Source organism: Microchirus variegatus, assembly GCF_963457635.1.
Source record: "Microchirus variegatus genome assembly, chromosome: 12".
Taxonomy (NCBI): domain Eukaryota; kingdom Metazoa; phylum Chordata; class Actinopteri; order Pleuronectiformes; family Soleidae; genus Microchirus; species Microchirus variegatus.
This window is the reverse complement of record NC_139813.1, coordinates 18,628,478-18,646,274: the sequence shown is the minus strand read 5'-3', so window position 1 is coordinate 18,646,274 and position 17,797 is coordinate 18,628,478. Positions and strand designations below refer to the sequence as shown.

At 39.6% G+C, this 17,797-nt stretch overlaps 1 protein-coding gene across 1 annotated transcript in view; it reads right to left on the bottom strand.

The window, feature by feature from the left end:
- Window positions 1-8,389, bottom strand: part of akap12b (A kinase (PRKA) anchor protein 12b) — a gene marked incomplete at its 5' end in the record, with an annotated part of 41,891 nt that extends 33,502 nt beyond the window's left edge. Inside the window, one exon of the mRNA XM_083898567.1 lies at window positions 8,261-8,389. Within this exon, the coding sequence (XP_083754693.1) occupies window positions 8,261-8,389 (129 nt within the window). The remainder of the gene's footprint in view (window positions 1-8,260) is intronic.
- Between the last annotated feature and the right edge of the window lie 9,408 nt (window positions 8,390-17,797).

Sequence of the window (17,797 nt, the reverse complement as noted above, 5' to 3'; positions counted from 1 at the left end):
ACAGTTTAAATGTGAGACATGTGAAAGAAATCAGCTTTTTGTCTTTTTGTTTGTCTGTGAATGAGTGAATTTGGTGTCCGTAATGCAATTAAATGATCGAGCCTTTTAAAAAAAAAAGTGAACGGCTCCATCACAAGTCGTTACCATTCTGAGCCTTGTCTCCATAAATTATTCAGACTTTTCTTCTGTGTCACCAGACTCGTGCATTTATGTATGATGAATTAAATATTATTGTCAGACAGCGAGCACTTGTTTGCACAACAACATATTTCCACTGAGCTCAAATGAGTAAGCAGTGACCACTTGATTCACTTTGCTGTATTTTTTAATTAATTGTCCTGAGACAAAACTGTTGGCATCACAAGACACAGAGTCTGGAAGCAGCAGTGGCATCCAGTTAGTGACACTTTCAGTCAACGTGAACATCGTTTTTTTTTATTAAGAAACTTAAACACCATCACAAGTGGAATCTGACAGGTCATTAGAGGTGCTACATCCTACTTTTTCGCCCGTGATTAGCACATAAAATAAGGCATTAAGTAATTGAACATTAGGAAACAGTTTCATGAGTCAATTTTGAAGAGAGATTACCCAGATGGTTGGATCCTCCGGCCTCAGCCTTGATTAAAGGTTCAAGGATTTAGATAAAAAAAAAATCAAAAGTGATGATGTAAAATAATCGGTCACATCTGTGAATTCATTATTAAATGTCTGGCAGCCACATTTTGAAAACCCAGAAGATGTGTGATCATATTTCTGGTGGATCCATGTGACTGAAACTGTTTAAAAAGTCATTTGTCTTTAAAAGCCTGTTTTAATCACTCACCACACTGGTGTTATTAAACATGCTCTTGAAGATTTGAATTACTTCCTTACTTAACTTTTATATCCTGTTTTGAGTTTTTTGTTTCTGTCACTATCTAAGCTGCTATCTTTGCTACTGTCATCTTTACTGCTATCTATGCTACTGCTATCTTTGCTACTGCTATCTATGCCGCTATCTTTGCTACCGTTATCTATGCTGCTGTCTTTACTACTGTTATCTATGCTGCTATCTATGCTGCTGTCTTTGCTACTGTTATCTATGCTGCTATCTATGCTACTGCTATCTTTGCTACTGCTATCTATGCTGCTATCTTTGTTGCTGTTATCTATGCTGCTATCTATGCTACTGCTATCTATGCTGCTATCTATGCTACTGCTATTTATGCTGCTATCTTTGGTACTGTTATCTGTGCCGCTATCTTTGCTACTGTTTTCTATGCTGCTAGCTGTGCTGTTATCTTTGCTACTGTTATCTATGCTACTGTTATCGATGCTGCTATCTATGCTATTACTATCTATGGTGCTATCTTTGCTACTGTTATCTATGCTGCTATCTATGCTACTGCTATCTATGCTGCTATCTATGCTACTGCTGTCTTTGCTACTTCTATCTATGCTCCTATGTGTGCTACTGCTCTCTATGCTGCTATCTTTGCTACTGTTATCTATGCTGCTATCTTTCCTACTGCTATATGGTGCTCTCTGTGCTACTGTTATCTGTGCTACTATCTATGCTACTGCTATCTTTGCTACTGCTATCTATGCTACTGCTATCTATGGTGCTATCTTTGCTACTGTTATCTGTGCTACTATCTATGCTACTGCTATCTATGGTGCTATCTTTGCTACTGTTATCTGTGCTACTATCTATGCTACTGCTATCTATGCTGCTATCTTGACCAGGACTCCCAGGAAGAAGAGATCTTATATCCTGACTAGCAAAAGGATAAATAAAATAATAAATATGATTTGTGAGTGTTTGCATAAAGCTCAAATAAGCTGGTGACTGGCTTTGTTGTCTGCAATGGAAAAGGATTTGAAACAACATTCACTCCTGGGTCAAACGAGCGTGGAACTCAATCAGCAGCGACGTAAACATGACACCGCGGTTTATGTAGCGTCTGCAGCTGCTTCCAAAAACATGCAATATGGGTATTAGGTACACTGGACACTGTAAAGTGACCGTAGGTGTGAGTGTGAGAGTGGATGATTGTCTGTCTCTGTATGTGTCCCTGTGATGGACTGTCCACGGTGCAGGGTGCACTATGTCTGCTGGGATTGGCACCAGCGCCTCCCCGCAACTCTCATGTGGACGATAAAGCGGTAGAAGATGGATGGAATATACAAATACAGAGGCATAAATATGTTTTGTTTGATGCACCTTGATAAAATGCCTCTGCGGTCGTGTTCAAAGCGGCTACAGTGATTTACTATTTGTCCTTCAGCTCCCTCTGAAGACACGGTGATATAACACACACACACACACACACACACACATCTTCCACTCTCCTCTGTGATGCAGTGAGTGCTGCGTCAGGACCAGAGCTGATGAAAAATGGATGATGTGCAAAAACGGCAGCGAGAGAGTTGAACAGGTTCATGAGAGAGACGGAGAGCGAGAAAGAAAGAGAGAGACTTTTCTTTTTTTAAACACCTACATATTCATATGGCTTCTTAGAATGAGTCAGTTATTTTTAGGAAGTAACCTTTTTCCACTTACATTTGTTTCTCCTCTGTATTAATGATGCACTTGTTTTACATACTGTAAAGCACCATGGGATGAGGAGCCATTTTGTTCCTTATCTCACAGAAATGAGACCTGGTGCATCACCTCTGTATTTTTACAGTGTTTTAACAGGATCATGAATTAACTACAAGACAACGTGACTGCAGATTTGGCTGCTTTAGTCTCATCTCAGGAGGTTTTTGTACATTTGCAGTCGAGTTCAGTGATTGTAGACAACCTTAACTTATGGTGCAAAAAGAAAATATGTGCTTTTGTGTCAAAATGCACATACATAAAAAAAAAAATGTATACTGAAATATAAATTTAAAGAAGTGCATATTAACCTAGAAAAGATGGACTAAGCCAAGAGAAACTTGGCATCAGGACATGTCAAGAAATCACTGTATCACTGGTTTTTATAATCAAAGTCCTTAAATAGATGTCTGTGTCTTAAAGTAAAAGCACTTAAAATAGAACATGACAAAGCCAAACCTGTGGAAATGTTATTTAGCTCAGAGATGTGAAAAATACACGGGACGATGTGAAAGTAAAGATTCAGTTAAGTTTAAACTATGTTTATTTAAATTCAATTAAGTTAATGTTTGTTAATGGTGTTACAAGTGAGGGGGAAAAAAACAGATAAACAAAAGCAAAGGTTGTTTGTTTTTTTTCCCCTATACAAATCTGTGATCAGACTGTGGATCCTGTGATGGCAATAATAGTACAGCACACACACACATACACAGAGTTTGCTCTTTTCTTCACTTAAACCTCTGTCATCAGTGCCTGTTAAAATCAGGCAGGGAGAGAAAAATGAGGAACAATCGGCTGATTCATCCGTCTTTATGTCACACTGGCAGATCCCCCCCCCCCCCTATTCTCTCTCTCTCTCTGGACTCCACACCCAGACCCTCTTCCACTGCCCGAGCAAAACGGTGCTCCACCTATTCCCCTGTCGGCTCCTTCTTCCCCCTTGTTTTGGGCCGCTGCACACAGGAGGCCCTGGGCTCGTCTTCCCCCGGTCTCATCCTCAATGGCTCCTCTGTGTTGGTGACTTCCACCACCTCCCACCACCACCACCACCCACCACCCCTCACCCCTCCCCGCCTCACTCTCTGTCTGTCTCTCCTTGTGCAAAAACAGGATAATCAGAGAGCCACGGCAGCGTCTGATCAGCCGCAGCTCATTATACAGGAACGTAGGAGCCTTAATCAGCGCACATTATGTAACGCAACAGGATGCTGGCTCATTGGAGTCACCTGCTAATGCTATTGTGACGGACGACGGAGGAGGAGGAGGACACAGCATGTGACGCAGATCTAATCTTCAGTTGTGACAGTGAAGATCTGACTATTCTATCATTGTATCTATTCAGTATTCATCCTTTATTTTATTTTTTTACAGGTGATCCCACAAGTGCACAAGAGAATAAACAAATTAAAATACTCCTCGGAGGAGGAGGAGCAAATTCCCAAAGACGACCTATCCTGTGACTCTAAAGGTTCTAAATGTGTAGTTAGGATAAAAGGAACAGGAATAAGATTAATATAAGTCATAAAGTTTTAACAAAAAGTAGCTTTTGTTGCTTTTTTGAAACTGGGAATTCACCGACGTCATCGCCTGCAACCGGAGCGACGATTGGACGACACAAGCCGTGGATCACAAACTGTGTCCACTCATGCATGCCCTGTTCTTATTGACTATTTTTCTCTAAACGGGAACATAATTTGCAAAATTGACATCATGTGCTGTTGAAACAAGTGACCAGGACCATTAACTCCTCAGGGAAATGTTTTCTGACATTATAAATCAAGTGAGTAGTAGTAGAGAGGCTCATTTTCCCCATAGACTTCCATTCAAACTGTCGTATGTTCTGGCCTTCACTTCTCAAATGTAAAGGTTATACCTATTTTCTTTATACACAGGGTTATGTTTAACATTTACAACGCAAGAGAATCTTATTATTTTTTTGCTGATCTAACTGAAAGTGTAGTGTGAGGCGTGTGTCAGCAGACTGTGACATCACTGCTGGTGACATGAAAGTGTCAACCAGACATGACACTTCTCATTCTGGTGTAAATATCTGGTGTGATACTGCCAGTAAAAGGGAGCATAACTTCCATAATTCCATTGTAACGACCTGACGACGACTATGACTATAAGGACCTCATTCAGACAACTGATGGATGTGATTTCTATCCGATTATTTTAACGACGTTAAGAATTCTACTCTATTTATAGCCAAATAGGCATGTGCATAATTCAAAATGGCATGATTGAACTCGAAGACCCTTATATGTTTTTAAGGATCATGCAAGGTTACGCTGCCTTTGATACAAGGAAAGATGTAGTAGTTGTATATATATATATATTGTAGTTTTGGACTACATAGGCAATGTTTAAATGTCATTGAGTTCCTCTAACAGTGAATAAAACGTGTAAAAGACATTTTTAAATATTTCATAAAACATGTTACATAATTAAAACCATGTTTTCTGCACTGTGGGTCACCAACAATGCAAAAAAAAAAAAAACAGCCACTTGTGTTACAGACTTAATGCATCTATCTCGATAAGATGTGAGGTTTTTGCGAGTTGTGGGTGACAGAGAGGAATGAGGAAGGTGTGGTTAGTCGTGGTGGTTAAAGGGGAGGAGGTGAGGGGTGGGCTGTTGAAATTCCTCTGTGGAGTGAGGAGGATATTTATCGACTGTGAATCAAACAGGCCCCTCGAGCGAGCACGCACACACACACACTTCGTCCAAATATACACATTCTCTCGGAGCATAACATAACAGCGGATCAGCGCAAACACGCTTTGATGTGATTTTTCTCAAACAACGTCAGCGTCAAACATCCTGGTTTCTAAAACATCACTGTTTTCATAATAGATTAATGTGTGTTTCACTCTCAGAGAGAGAGAACACGACATGATTTTTTCTGTTGCTGGAAAAGGAATCGAGATAAAAATGTCCGATGAAAAATGTTCATCAGACCTGGAGATGATGATGATCAGATTTGTTGGTTTTCTTTGTTACGCGGAGCAAAGAAAATGGCAAAAAATCACTTTTAGGAAGCTGAAAATTCAGAAAAACGATGCATCAATTATCAATGTAGTTGTAGTTGACGACATTTGCTCACTACAAATATTGGATAAAACCTTCACAGTCATTCTTTATGCAAAAACATTTGCATAAAGACATGCAAAGATGATAACTTCACTTATTCACTGATGAAAGACCGCAAACATCCGTCAAAGCCGCCAAATTTCCAACAATAACACTCTACTCCATGAAAACAAACACAAGTGCATGAGAGCTAGTGAAGGTAATGCAGGGCTCACCATGTGTTGCACTAGGGAAAGCAGCTAAACAGATATACTTTCAATATTCAAAAAGCCTTGTTCGGCTGCTTCTGTCAATTTTTGTCCAGTTTTCCTTCTCAAAGGATGTCACTTACATAGAAATGATGACAAACATTTGAGTTTTTGTGAAAATTAATAATAAGGGTTTATAGCACGGTTCTCAAACTGAAACGACCTAAGGGCCAATGAGCATCTAGTCTGGGAAAGTGTTTGTTTTGATATTGAATGTAATAAATGGAAAGAAATTTTAACAAAAAGAAGAAAGAAAGATGCAAAATGGATCAAAGTCAAGTAAAGAGTCATTGTAAATAAAACATTATACATATATATATATATAATGTAATGTTGAATGAAATCCATTTAATGATGAGTATAATTGAATGTATTATTATTATACAAATATTAACATCTATATCAATAGGTCTATATTCTCTCACCTCAGCATACGCACTGTTGTACGCACAACTTTAATCAAATTTTCCAAGATCAAATCAAACGTCAAGATGTGAAGCTGTGGAAGTTCCTCCAGCTCATGATATCACAAAATTAGATCAGGATAAAACATGTGCATCACTGATTTCTCTCAGCGTCATGTCATAAATGTGTTTGTCAGATGAAGAATTTATCCATTTGTGGAGCTGATTTTCTACACGTGGAATAAGATGATTGAATATTCCTGTGCTTATTAACTGATCACATGTTTTATATTGACTGAGAGTATGAGTCGACACTGCGGTGTTAAATCCCTGAGATTACAGCTTACAGTGGAAAACACACACCAGTGTGAGAAAAACAGAACAAATGTAAGGATGTTTTAACATCACCACCTTTTCACCACCACATCTCCCTCAGCGTCATTTGACCTTTCTGCACGCTGGTGACCTTTCCAGCGAAAGAGCCGGGGCCACAAAACCTGACCTGCTGACCTCTCGCCTTAAAGAAGTCAATAAAGCCAATCAGTTATACGAGGCGTGAACAGAGCAGGTGACGAAAAACCTGCGCCGTCATTAGAGGTCACTTTCCAAATATTCATTCACACACTGCTGAGCAATTTACACAAGGGTAATAACAGTGCTGAGTGTGCACAGTGTCACACACACACACACACACACACATGTATATAGATGAGAGAGGAAAACATGTTGACTGATAAAGAAGTCAGTTCAGTTCATGCATAACATATAGAACAACAATAGGGACTATAGTGATTAACTAAACAACCCATTCAATTAGTCTCTCCTCTACCTTCATTTTGTTCATAAGCTTTAAGAAAATTCTACTTATGTTATAAAAATATATATATATATAATAAATACAGGCTGCTTAAAGGATATACAGTACATGTTTTATTTTAGTGGAAAAACAAGAATGTAATAATAATTAAATATTGTGAAGATGCAGCAGCCTCCCCCTTGTGGCACTAGAAAATAAATCACTATAACTGTATGTTGGCAGCTACACACAACATTATATATTAACCCTTTAAGGTACGACGCAAACCAGTTTGGTCGACCACACTTTAAGTCACTATATGTCATTGAAAAATGCATCAAGCTGAACTCACTAACACTGAATGTGACTTGTGAATGTTTTACTTTACTTACCAGGTTTATTATGAACAGACATGTCAACCGTTTGGTAGAGGCCTGTATCTGACATAATGTAGGGTCTAATTTAAGAAAGAAAAAAAATATATATATTTATATATTGATTGTCATTATGGTTAACATAAGTAAATACAATAAAATAATAAAATAATAAAAAATGCAAGATATCATTTTTCCTTTGCTTTTTTTCTTGATGCGTACCTTAAAGGGTTAAAGATTTTATAAATTCAGAATTATCCCAATCAAGGGAATGTACCACTATGAACTTATGTTGTTTTATATAATATATATACTGTATATAAATTGTTTTATGATCATATTGTATATCGTCTCCTGACAATAATATCGTGTGTTTATGAAGATATTTTACATCAGATTTAGTGACATTAGAGTCATTAATCCCTGAGTGTTTGTAAATGATGCAGAGTCTTGTTGACCAACACTGACTCAGACTGTGAATCTGGACCAGACTGAGCTGCTGCTGCTGCTGTCGTTTTTATTACTGCAGACATTCAACTCCAAACATTAGTCAGCAAAAAACACCCACAGCACGTGGAGGCTGACGTGCGCTGCAGCACGTTAGTGATGCGCACAGCAGGTTAGAGGAGGAGATGGAGATGGAGAGAGCAGGTGTGTTTGCAAACACGCAGGTAACTAACACAGCTTTAATGTGATGGAACACAGAGGCACTGAGGCCACTCTGCGGTACAGTGTGCGGGACAGTGTCAGGCGGTCAGTACCTTGGCGTCAAGGGCGCCTTCTTCCTCCTGGAGCAGCTTCACCTCCGCGCTCTGCTCCGCGGCGGAGGCTGAGGTTGACGCATCCTCCTGGCTCTTCCCGTCCCGCTGCACTGAGTTCTCCGCTCCCATGGCGAACAGAGAGTGATGATGGGGGGAAAAGGGGTTGCTTGTTGTCTGTGTTTCGGGCACCTCCAGAGAAGCAGCAGGCAATCTGTGTCGTGTTATCGAAGGCGATGCGTATCCCCCCACAAAAAAAATGCGTCCAAAGCGGCTCTACAGTGCAGCTCCGCCCCCGGGGTGACCTGGATCTGGAGTGATGAAGTGTGCAGCAGGACCAGCAAACTCTTTCAGGACACCCACCTCCTCCTCCTCCACCTCCTCCTCCTCCAACACCTCCCCTCTCTGCATCACATGGAGTGCCCGGTGCGCCGTGGCACGCCTTGCAGCATCATAGATAATGGAGGACGCACAGACTAAAAGAGAGAGGAGCAGAGAGGACAGAGAAAGGGGGAGGATGAAATAAAGGATTCAGACCTGTGGCTTTTTATTTTTGACTCATCCGCCCTCTGCAGAAAAGGAGGACAGATCTAATCCTGAGAAAATGAATATTTAAGATGCTCTAATCTGTTGGCTGATCACTGACCCATGAGAGACATGCTGCAATTGGACATTAGTGCACATCATGACAGGAATCAGAATTACTGCCAAGTGTGAGGGCATGAAATAGATTTTAAATCGTAGCTGGGAGGCCTCATGTCCATTTGTAGTCCCGAGACGGGATGATGTGACACACAGTATGGACACAGACATACATTCATGTACATATGTTTACAGCAAGGCTGCTAATCCAATTCAATCCAATTGTATTTTTATAGCTCAACATCACAACAAACACAATTTGGCTTCACACGCGTCCTTAGACCCTCACATCGAGTGAAAACTCCAGGAAAAAGGCATTTTTTCAGGGGAAACAATGGAAAAAATCTCAGGAAGAGCCACAGAGTCAATCTGTCAGGACACATGTACAGAAAGAAGTTTAGCAAATAACAGACCAAAACATTTTTACAAAGGGAGGAAATAGAAGAAACGAGGGTGTGACACACGCTATCGCCATCTGGGATTGGTTGCAGCTCGAATAGACATAAGACACAATAAACTATTAAATAAATATTAATAAAAGATAATACAATTTAAGTCGTACTTTCTCACATTCAAACAACTAGGTTAAATCAGGCAACATCATCTTAAAAAACCAAGGCAAAAACCTTGTTTTTCCAGAGTTTGAAGACAAACATACTTCCAAAAAACACAAAATAAGCCCTGAAATACAGTATTCTCTCATTCAGCTTCACATAATATATATACTGTATATTACTCCAAGTAATATCTGACAATGACCTTTCCTGAAAAAGAAATAATCCAACACTCTTAGAAATAAGGGTTCCAAAAGGGTCCTTCTACGAGGGCTGAGGTTCTACCTGGAACCATTTGCTTTCCTGAAGAAAGGGTTTTTCAAGGGTTCTTGGTAACACTAATGGTCCCAGTAAGAACCATTTTGATCCAGAGAACCCTTTAAAACCCCTTTCCTGAATAAAGGGTTTTAAAAGGGTTCTTGATGGAACCCTCCAAAAAGGTTCCACCTGGAGCCAAAAAGGGTTCTCCTATGAGGACAAGCCGAAGAACCTTATACGGTTCTACTTAACACTATTATGTCTAAGAGTGGGAGCTTTTAGAGGATTTAAAGTCAGTGCAATGTTCTAAATCAAATCAGTAAAACATTTCACTAAATCTGATTTTGAGGTGATAAATTACCCATTTTAATTACATAAACAATTTTGTTGTACAATAACAAAAGAGAACAACATCTTTTCCAACATAAAGACCCTCTCTCTCTCTCTCTCTCTCTCTCTCTCTCTCTGATGTGTTGAGTGTGTGGTAATGTGATAATCACAATAATCACACACTTTACATTGACTTAATTAACTCCACCCTTCAATGTAACACGTTAATTAGTTTAAGTCGGCCTCGTAAATTTAAAAAACGCTGTAAATAAAACGTCAACACATCTAGAATATGTTTGTGTGATGAAGCGTGTGATGTGTGGTGGAACGAGCTCCGCGTCTCTCTCTCTCTCTCTCTCTCTCTCTGGTCGTGTTCAGCTTTCAATGTTAATTGCAGGTTCGGGCCGTGTGTGTGTGTGTGTGTGTTTTGTGTGGAATTTTCAGAATGCACAAATTATAACCCGACCGTTCAAAGCCAAGTTCTCACAGGCCTCGACGGAGGGTCCAGACTAAAGAAAACAAGACAGACAGATAGACACCAACAAACTCTTTCAGCACAGGAATAAACCATTATATCCAGAGACACTTAAAAATACACGAAAGAGCAGCAAATAGAGGATATTCTGACACTTCATTTTCAATAAAAACAGCTTATTCCATTCAGTCTATTAACATTGAACACTGTGGATGACTGTAATCCCCCAGTGTTTCAGAGAAGAAGTCGTCATTTTCGGCTTCTTCTGCCTCAGCAGTGAGCATCAGAGCCACATGACATGTCTAATTTCAGAAACCATTATGTTAACCACAGACACATGATGGACTATGATGGAATAGGTGATGCAAACAATCAAAGAAAATGTCATCCAAATCACTTTTCCCCCTCTTTATTCATCACTATTTGAGCCGGAGATCACGCTCTCAAAGGTCTTATATAGACCTTTAAGCATCTGTGGTCCGCGCCTGTCTTTTTCTAACCTGTATTTCTTAATATTATTCTTAATTCTGCTGCGTCATATTTCACCTTGATGGGAAATCAGTAAAAAAATATACACATTATTCACATCCAAGTTCCCATGACTGCACTCGGCACACCGAGGCTTCCCTATGGATTTGTAATATTTCCCTAGTAACAGAATTCATAGGGCAGATAAGCAGCTAAAACAATACTGGGAGCTGCATGTTTTGTTATTTGTTTATAAGGAACATGAAGACACTGTCTCACACAGACCAGGTTGTGATTTTCACATAATCCATATTACAGGAGATTCATGTATTTACCTTTTACCATCATGGGAGAAAAGGTCAGGGTGATGGGGGGACAGGGTGGGAGGGAGAGTGTCACAGTCTATTTTCTTCAATAAAACAGTGAAGTAAGGGCGCATTAAAAGCATGATTAAATACACAAAAATGTAAAGGTTGAGCTCTTTTATACTTACCAAACTGGTCCGCATCCCCACAAGGATTCGAGTGGCCTCTTAATAATCACCGCCGATGAAAAACAGAGCAGAGTATGGAGTCACATCATCTGTTTCATAGCCTGAAAGAAATCCAGTTTATACAAGGTCAGAATTTTTTAATGTAACAGTGAAACACCGAGAGATTCTTTTTTCCCCAGACGGAAGAATGTGGTCATGAGGGTCGATATCTGCTCAGGGCAACAACAGAACATCACAGGAGGCACAGATACTTTGTCCAACACAGAAAAATGGTGCGATGACTGAACAACTGAATACATTTTTTCATAATGGAGATACTAAACAGGACCAAATGTGACATGACATACATCAGATGTTACCAAACCCTTTCCCCAAAGACTGGGGAAGTTTAATAGTACTACACACATACGTACATCTGGGCGGTGATTAATACAAACACTATATATCCACCATATGGACACAAGTATTTGAAAACACACGCCAAGTATATAGAATTCAGGCGTTTCAATCACAGTCTACAATGAAGGACAATTTAGACATTTTGCACAAAACAGTTTTTCTACTGCAACACGACTGTGCCCCTGTGCACACAACAAGGACGATAAAGAGATGGTTTGACAAGTTTAGTGTGGAAGAACTGACCTTAAACCCCCCCATCGTGCACCTTTGGGATGAACTGGAACAACATCAGTGCCCGACCTCATAAATGCTCTGCAGAGTGAAGGAGAAACAAACTCCCATAGAAACACTTCAACATGTTGAGGAAAGCGTTTTAGGTTCTAAGACGTGTGAGAACTGTTCCAGCTGCCAAAAGCAGCCCAATAATGATTATATATATACAATTACTTTTGTCCATATTGAAGTTACCATGAACTGATCAGGTACCATTAAGAGGTTTTAGATTTGGATTATTCAGTCAAATGAAATATGTAGAACACAGAAAAAGCAGATGATCTGATGTGGCGACGTCTAGAGAGGGAGAAACTGAAAGAAGGGAGAAAAAAAAAAACTTAATCTGTGACAAAATCTTGTTGTTTCGCAGACTTTTATGAGGATGCACCTTTTTTTTTTTTGAAACTTTTTATTTGTAAGTATTTTTTCACATTATCCACACAATATAAACTGTGGAAAAAAAAAAAGAATAATAATGTAGGACACGAAACAGAAACAGCAAACACGTACACAAAAAAATAAAAATAAAAATAAACAGGAGGTCATGGGATAATCACTTAATCATGGCAATCTCGCCTATCTCCAAGGCGTAAAAGAAAAACGCTTGTGGTGCAATGTCTATACCAAATCTGTCTGACTAGCTAAATAAACGGACCATTTTTTCCATCGCTTTTCACCCAACTCCTTTTGAAGTCGTATGGAGTAAGTCATTCTTTCCAAAAGATGCAACTGCTCAACAGTGTTGACAAAGAGACCAACAGTAGGGGCATTTTTCTGAAGCCAGCACTTTGTGACGGCCTTTTTACTTGCTGCCAGCAAAATCTTTAAGAGGTATGCATCATCTTTACTTAGCTTATTAGGGAAATAACCAAGATAGAGAGACAAGAAAGTTACACTGATATTGAAGCCCAATGTTTTTGTAATAATCGATGCCACTCCCTTCCAGAAAGTCTGAATAAGTGGGCAAGACCAAAAGACATGGGCATGATCGACCATAATGTCCCCACAGTCCCTCCAGCAGCCTAGCTGGGTACCAGTTTGTTTAGACTTCTGTTTCGGGGTGATAAAAAAACGAATCAGGTTTTTCCAACAGAAGTCCCTCCAGGTCCGGGAGTTGGTGGAGGAAAACTGTGTTGTCCACGCATTCAGCCATATGTCTTCAGTTATTACAATGTTCAGTTCTTTTTCCCATCGTTCCTTCACATAGTCTGTAGAGTCCTTGTTCAGAGATATGATACCACAATACAACTTGCTTATCAGACCTTTGATGTTCCCAGAATTATATGCATCAATAAATATTTGAACAATAGTTGGCATTTCTCTTAAATTAGCACCTCTTATCTTTTTACAAAAGTAGTCACGAAGCTGCAAGTATCTGTAAAAGTCTTGTCCGCCCAGCCCGTATGTTTGACATAGGTTGGTAAAGCTTTTAAACCCGCCCTTTTCAGTGGTCTTACAAATAGCAGTAACACCATAATATACCCACTGTCTATACCTATGATCATGCAGTGCTGGTATGAAGTCAGGGTCGTAGGCTGGCCATCTAAGCTGTCTAATGTCTCTTTGGAGTTGAAAACATTTAACAACTTCCCTCCATACTTTTAGTGATAGATTAACCCACTGATTCTTTACTTGTATAGTTTCATTCTCCCCGTCAACAAAGCCAAGCAGTGATTGTATTGGTGAATCCGTTAAAGATAACTCCATAGTTTTCCATTTGGCAACATAGGATGGGTTACACCAATATACCAAGGGCCTCAACTGAGCTGACAAATAATATTTTCTTAAGGATGGGAGTGCCATGCCTCCCCTTTCCTCCGGCAGCTGGAGGGTAGAGAATTTTACCCTTGGTTTCTTTTTATTCCAAATAAATCGAGAAATATGCCTATCCCATTCTCTAAATTGGTTCTGGGGAATTTCTACTGGAATCGATAAAAAAAGATAAAGTAATCTGGGAAGAATATTCATTTTAACTGATCTAATTCTACTGCCAAAGTCGAGAGGGAGGAGGGCCCATCTAGTGAGGTCATTGTATATGTTTTGATTAACTGAATTATAATTAATAGCAAATAGTTGTGAGAGATCCTTAGGTAGACGTACTCCAAGGTAATTTATATGAGTTGAATTCCAATTAAAATTATACCTTGTAATAAGGTCTTGCGTAGGAGTATAGTTAAATGTCAAGACCTGGGTTTTGTGTACATTAAGAACATAACCTGAATGTGTCCCATATGTTTCTAACATTTTCATTAATATAGGTAAGCCAGAGTCCGGGTCCAGGATTGTGACTAATACGTCGTCTGCGTAAAGTCCTACTTTGTACTCCTCACCTTCCATGGATATGCCTTTCAGTCCGTCTTCCTGCCGAATTGCTTGAGCTAGAGGTTCAATAAACAAATTAAATAGACTAGGGCTGGCTGGGCAGCCTTGCCTGCAGCCACGTTGCAAAGTTATAGAGTTGGAAAGACTCCCGTTGACTTTTACTCTTGCGGTAGGAGAAGAATAAAGAGCTTGAATACAGCGTATGAAATCTTTACTAAAGCCAAATCTGTTCATCACTAAATAGAGAAATTCCCACCCAACCGAATCGAAAGCTTTTTCAGCATCCAAACTGAGGATCATTGAGCTAATATTTTCCTCCCTAACTTGCTGAATAATATGCAAGGCTCTCCTAATGTTGTCCTGAGTTTGTCTATTTTTCATAAAACCTGTTTGGTCTTCATCTATTAATAGTGGCATTGCAGTTTCCATTCTTTTGGTTAGGATGGTTGCGTAAAGTTTATAATCCGTGTTTAAAACACTAATAGGTCTGAAGCTACTACACTCCGTCCTGTCCTTTCCATCCTTAGGGATGACTGATATAAAAGCCTCGTTCCAAGAAGGGGGAAGAGAGCCTTCTTTTAAAACATAATTGAAACAGGTTACAAGTAAAGGGAGCAGATGTTCTTTTATGGATTTGTACCATTCTGGGGGGAAACCATCGGTACCGGGTGACTTGTTAGCATTAAGACTTGTAATAGCCTTTTCTATTTCTTCTACTGTTATTGGGGAGACAAGTTTATCATTAATTTCTTTACCAAGTACAGGAAGGTCTAGGGAGTTTAAAAATTCAAGTATAGTCGTTTCATTACTATGTTCTTTTTGAGAATATAAAGATGTATAATAATTTTCAAAAGCCGTTTGTATACCATCAATACTAGTAGTAATCTTTTTTGTAACAGGGTCTCTAATCTTGTGGATTGTATTTTCAGCTTGTTGTTTTCTGAGCCTCCAAGCTAACAGCTTTGTCGCTTTAGGGCCTGAATCGTAATATCCTTGCTTCATAAATCTAATATTTTTCTCAACTTCCTCGCTTAATATTTTATCTATTTCTTGCTTTAAATTTCTGATTTTATTTATGATACTGGACTCTTTATTGACAATTTGTGTTCGCTCTAAATCTATTAATTCTTCCTGCAGTTTTGATAATTTTGTTGCTTTTATCTTTTTCAACATTGATGTCCTGGCTATGATTTTGCCCCTGAGAACGGCTTTAGCTGCATCCCATAGAATACTAGGATTCACATCTCTGGTATCATTATCCTGTAAATATGAGTTTAAATCAGACACTATTGAATTCCTAAAAGCAGGATCGTTCAACATACCGGTGTTGAGTCTCCACAGTGTTTTGCGCTGTTTACTGTCTAAGTGTAGGATGCACCTTTTTAAAGATGATAAACTGTTTTTTTCCTTATAATCTAAAACAATCAGAACCAGTATACGAAGGTTGGATCTAGAGACGAGGTCATATTTGTGAATGTCAAAACCCTAGGTGCTCAATTTACATAATCTCTACCATGTGAACAAAACACACAGGGAAGCAGCTTTAAACAATAAAAGCAGGATGCAAGGACTACTGTAATTTACAGAAATTATACACCATGAACCATGAGGTCTGAGGTCTGCAGCAGTCGCCCTTCTTTACCCCCTCGATAATCTAATCCAGACATTCTCCAACACACACCTGGACTGGAGTTACCAAGTCATGTGAGGGGGGACCTGTCCTTGGTACTGAAATTAACCAGTCGATTTAAAACGAGCGAGTGCTTAAACTACCTGAGGTTTCGTCAGAGCAAACGTGAGGGATGTGACAGCACATCACAAAGAAATGACAAAGTCTCGTCCTCATCAACACCCCGTCTACAAATCTGTCATCACTCACACAAAGACACACACACACTGTACACACTACTGTATGAATGAGAGCATTCTTGCTGCTCTGACTGTTGCTTAAATGCCAGATCCTGTCTGGTGAACACGGAATAACAGAGTAAGCAGGTGTGGAATGCCAGCTATGACAGGGCACATGTCACACAAACACCTCATAATGACAGGTGCTGCCGGACCCCCTGAGGTCACCTGGGGGGAGGGGGGGCGCCAGGGGGCCCCCGATCATGACATTAATCGACACACGTCCAACACAGGCACCGTTCACACTGGAAGGACTTAAACACAAGAAAATGATGAAGAATGTGAAGAAATGTATCCTTTTTTAAAGCTTTTTTTTCTGTGTTTAGTTTGAGAACCACAGGACAACAGGAAGAGGACGCATACATGTGTCAAAACAACAGATGGGACTGAACCACGAGGCGACTACTGGGTGTGAGGAAACACAAACACAGCTTTGGAGGAAATGTTTATTTGACGGGGATATTGGACCTTTGAGAAACACCGTTGTCCACGACAGGAACACGAAATAGGTTTGCAAAGTTAACACTGATACAATACATATACTTGGAATGTTGAGTGACCCGATTGTGTTGTAACAGCAGTACATTAAGACGTCTGGATGGAAGTCTGTTGAGTTCAATGCTTCCCCCAGTCTTCTACAGCAGATGAACGTAACCTTGATAATAAAAAGAAACTTAAGACCTGTAACACGCATTCATGTTCAATACACACTGATATCATCATATAATACTGTACTTCAGCAAAATCTCAAACACGGTACAAAAAACAAGGAGTGCAACATGTAGTGTTTCTCATTCTAGCATGTAACGCCACGGATGTAAATAAAACGACTGTTTTGTGCGTACATCTGCGGTTAATAAATACACAAACCACACATTTCAGCAATATTAAATGTAAAAACAGTTAAGAAAGGTTTACACATATATAAAAGCTGTAGCTGCTCCATTTTCTGACATAATTGTGCAAATACAGTGTTCATTCGTCATCTTCTTCTTCTTCTTTTGGTGTTTTTTTTTTCTCTGGAGAACAAAGTGGGAAACATTAAAGCAGTTGGAAAAGAGTAAAAACAGACACATTCTGTCAAACGTGCAGAAGATGGATGAGTTTTTTTTTCTTTACGACGCACGCATGAACCTGAAGACGACGACGACGAAAACAGAGCTGAGCCAAAATCAAGATGGTGAATTTGACCGTGTGAGAGTGAGAGAGTGCAGGACTCAAAGACTCAAAGGCTTGGCACTGAGTGAACGTAATAAACTGAAGTGAACTCCGGGGAGGAAACAGCCTCATGCAACAAGTCGTAAAGACAATAACTGCCCGTAAAATATTTATAACGGTACAAGGCAGTTTCCTTTAGATACGATATGGGGATAAATGGGACAGAATACTTTATATTGACACATGATGTGGACGTCTCT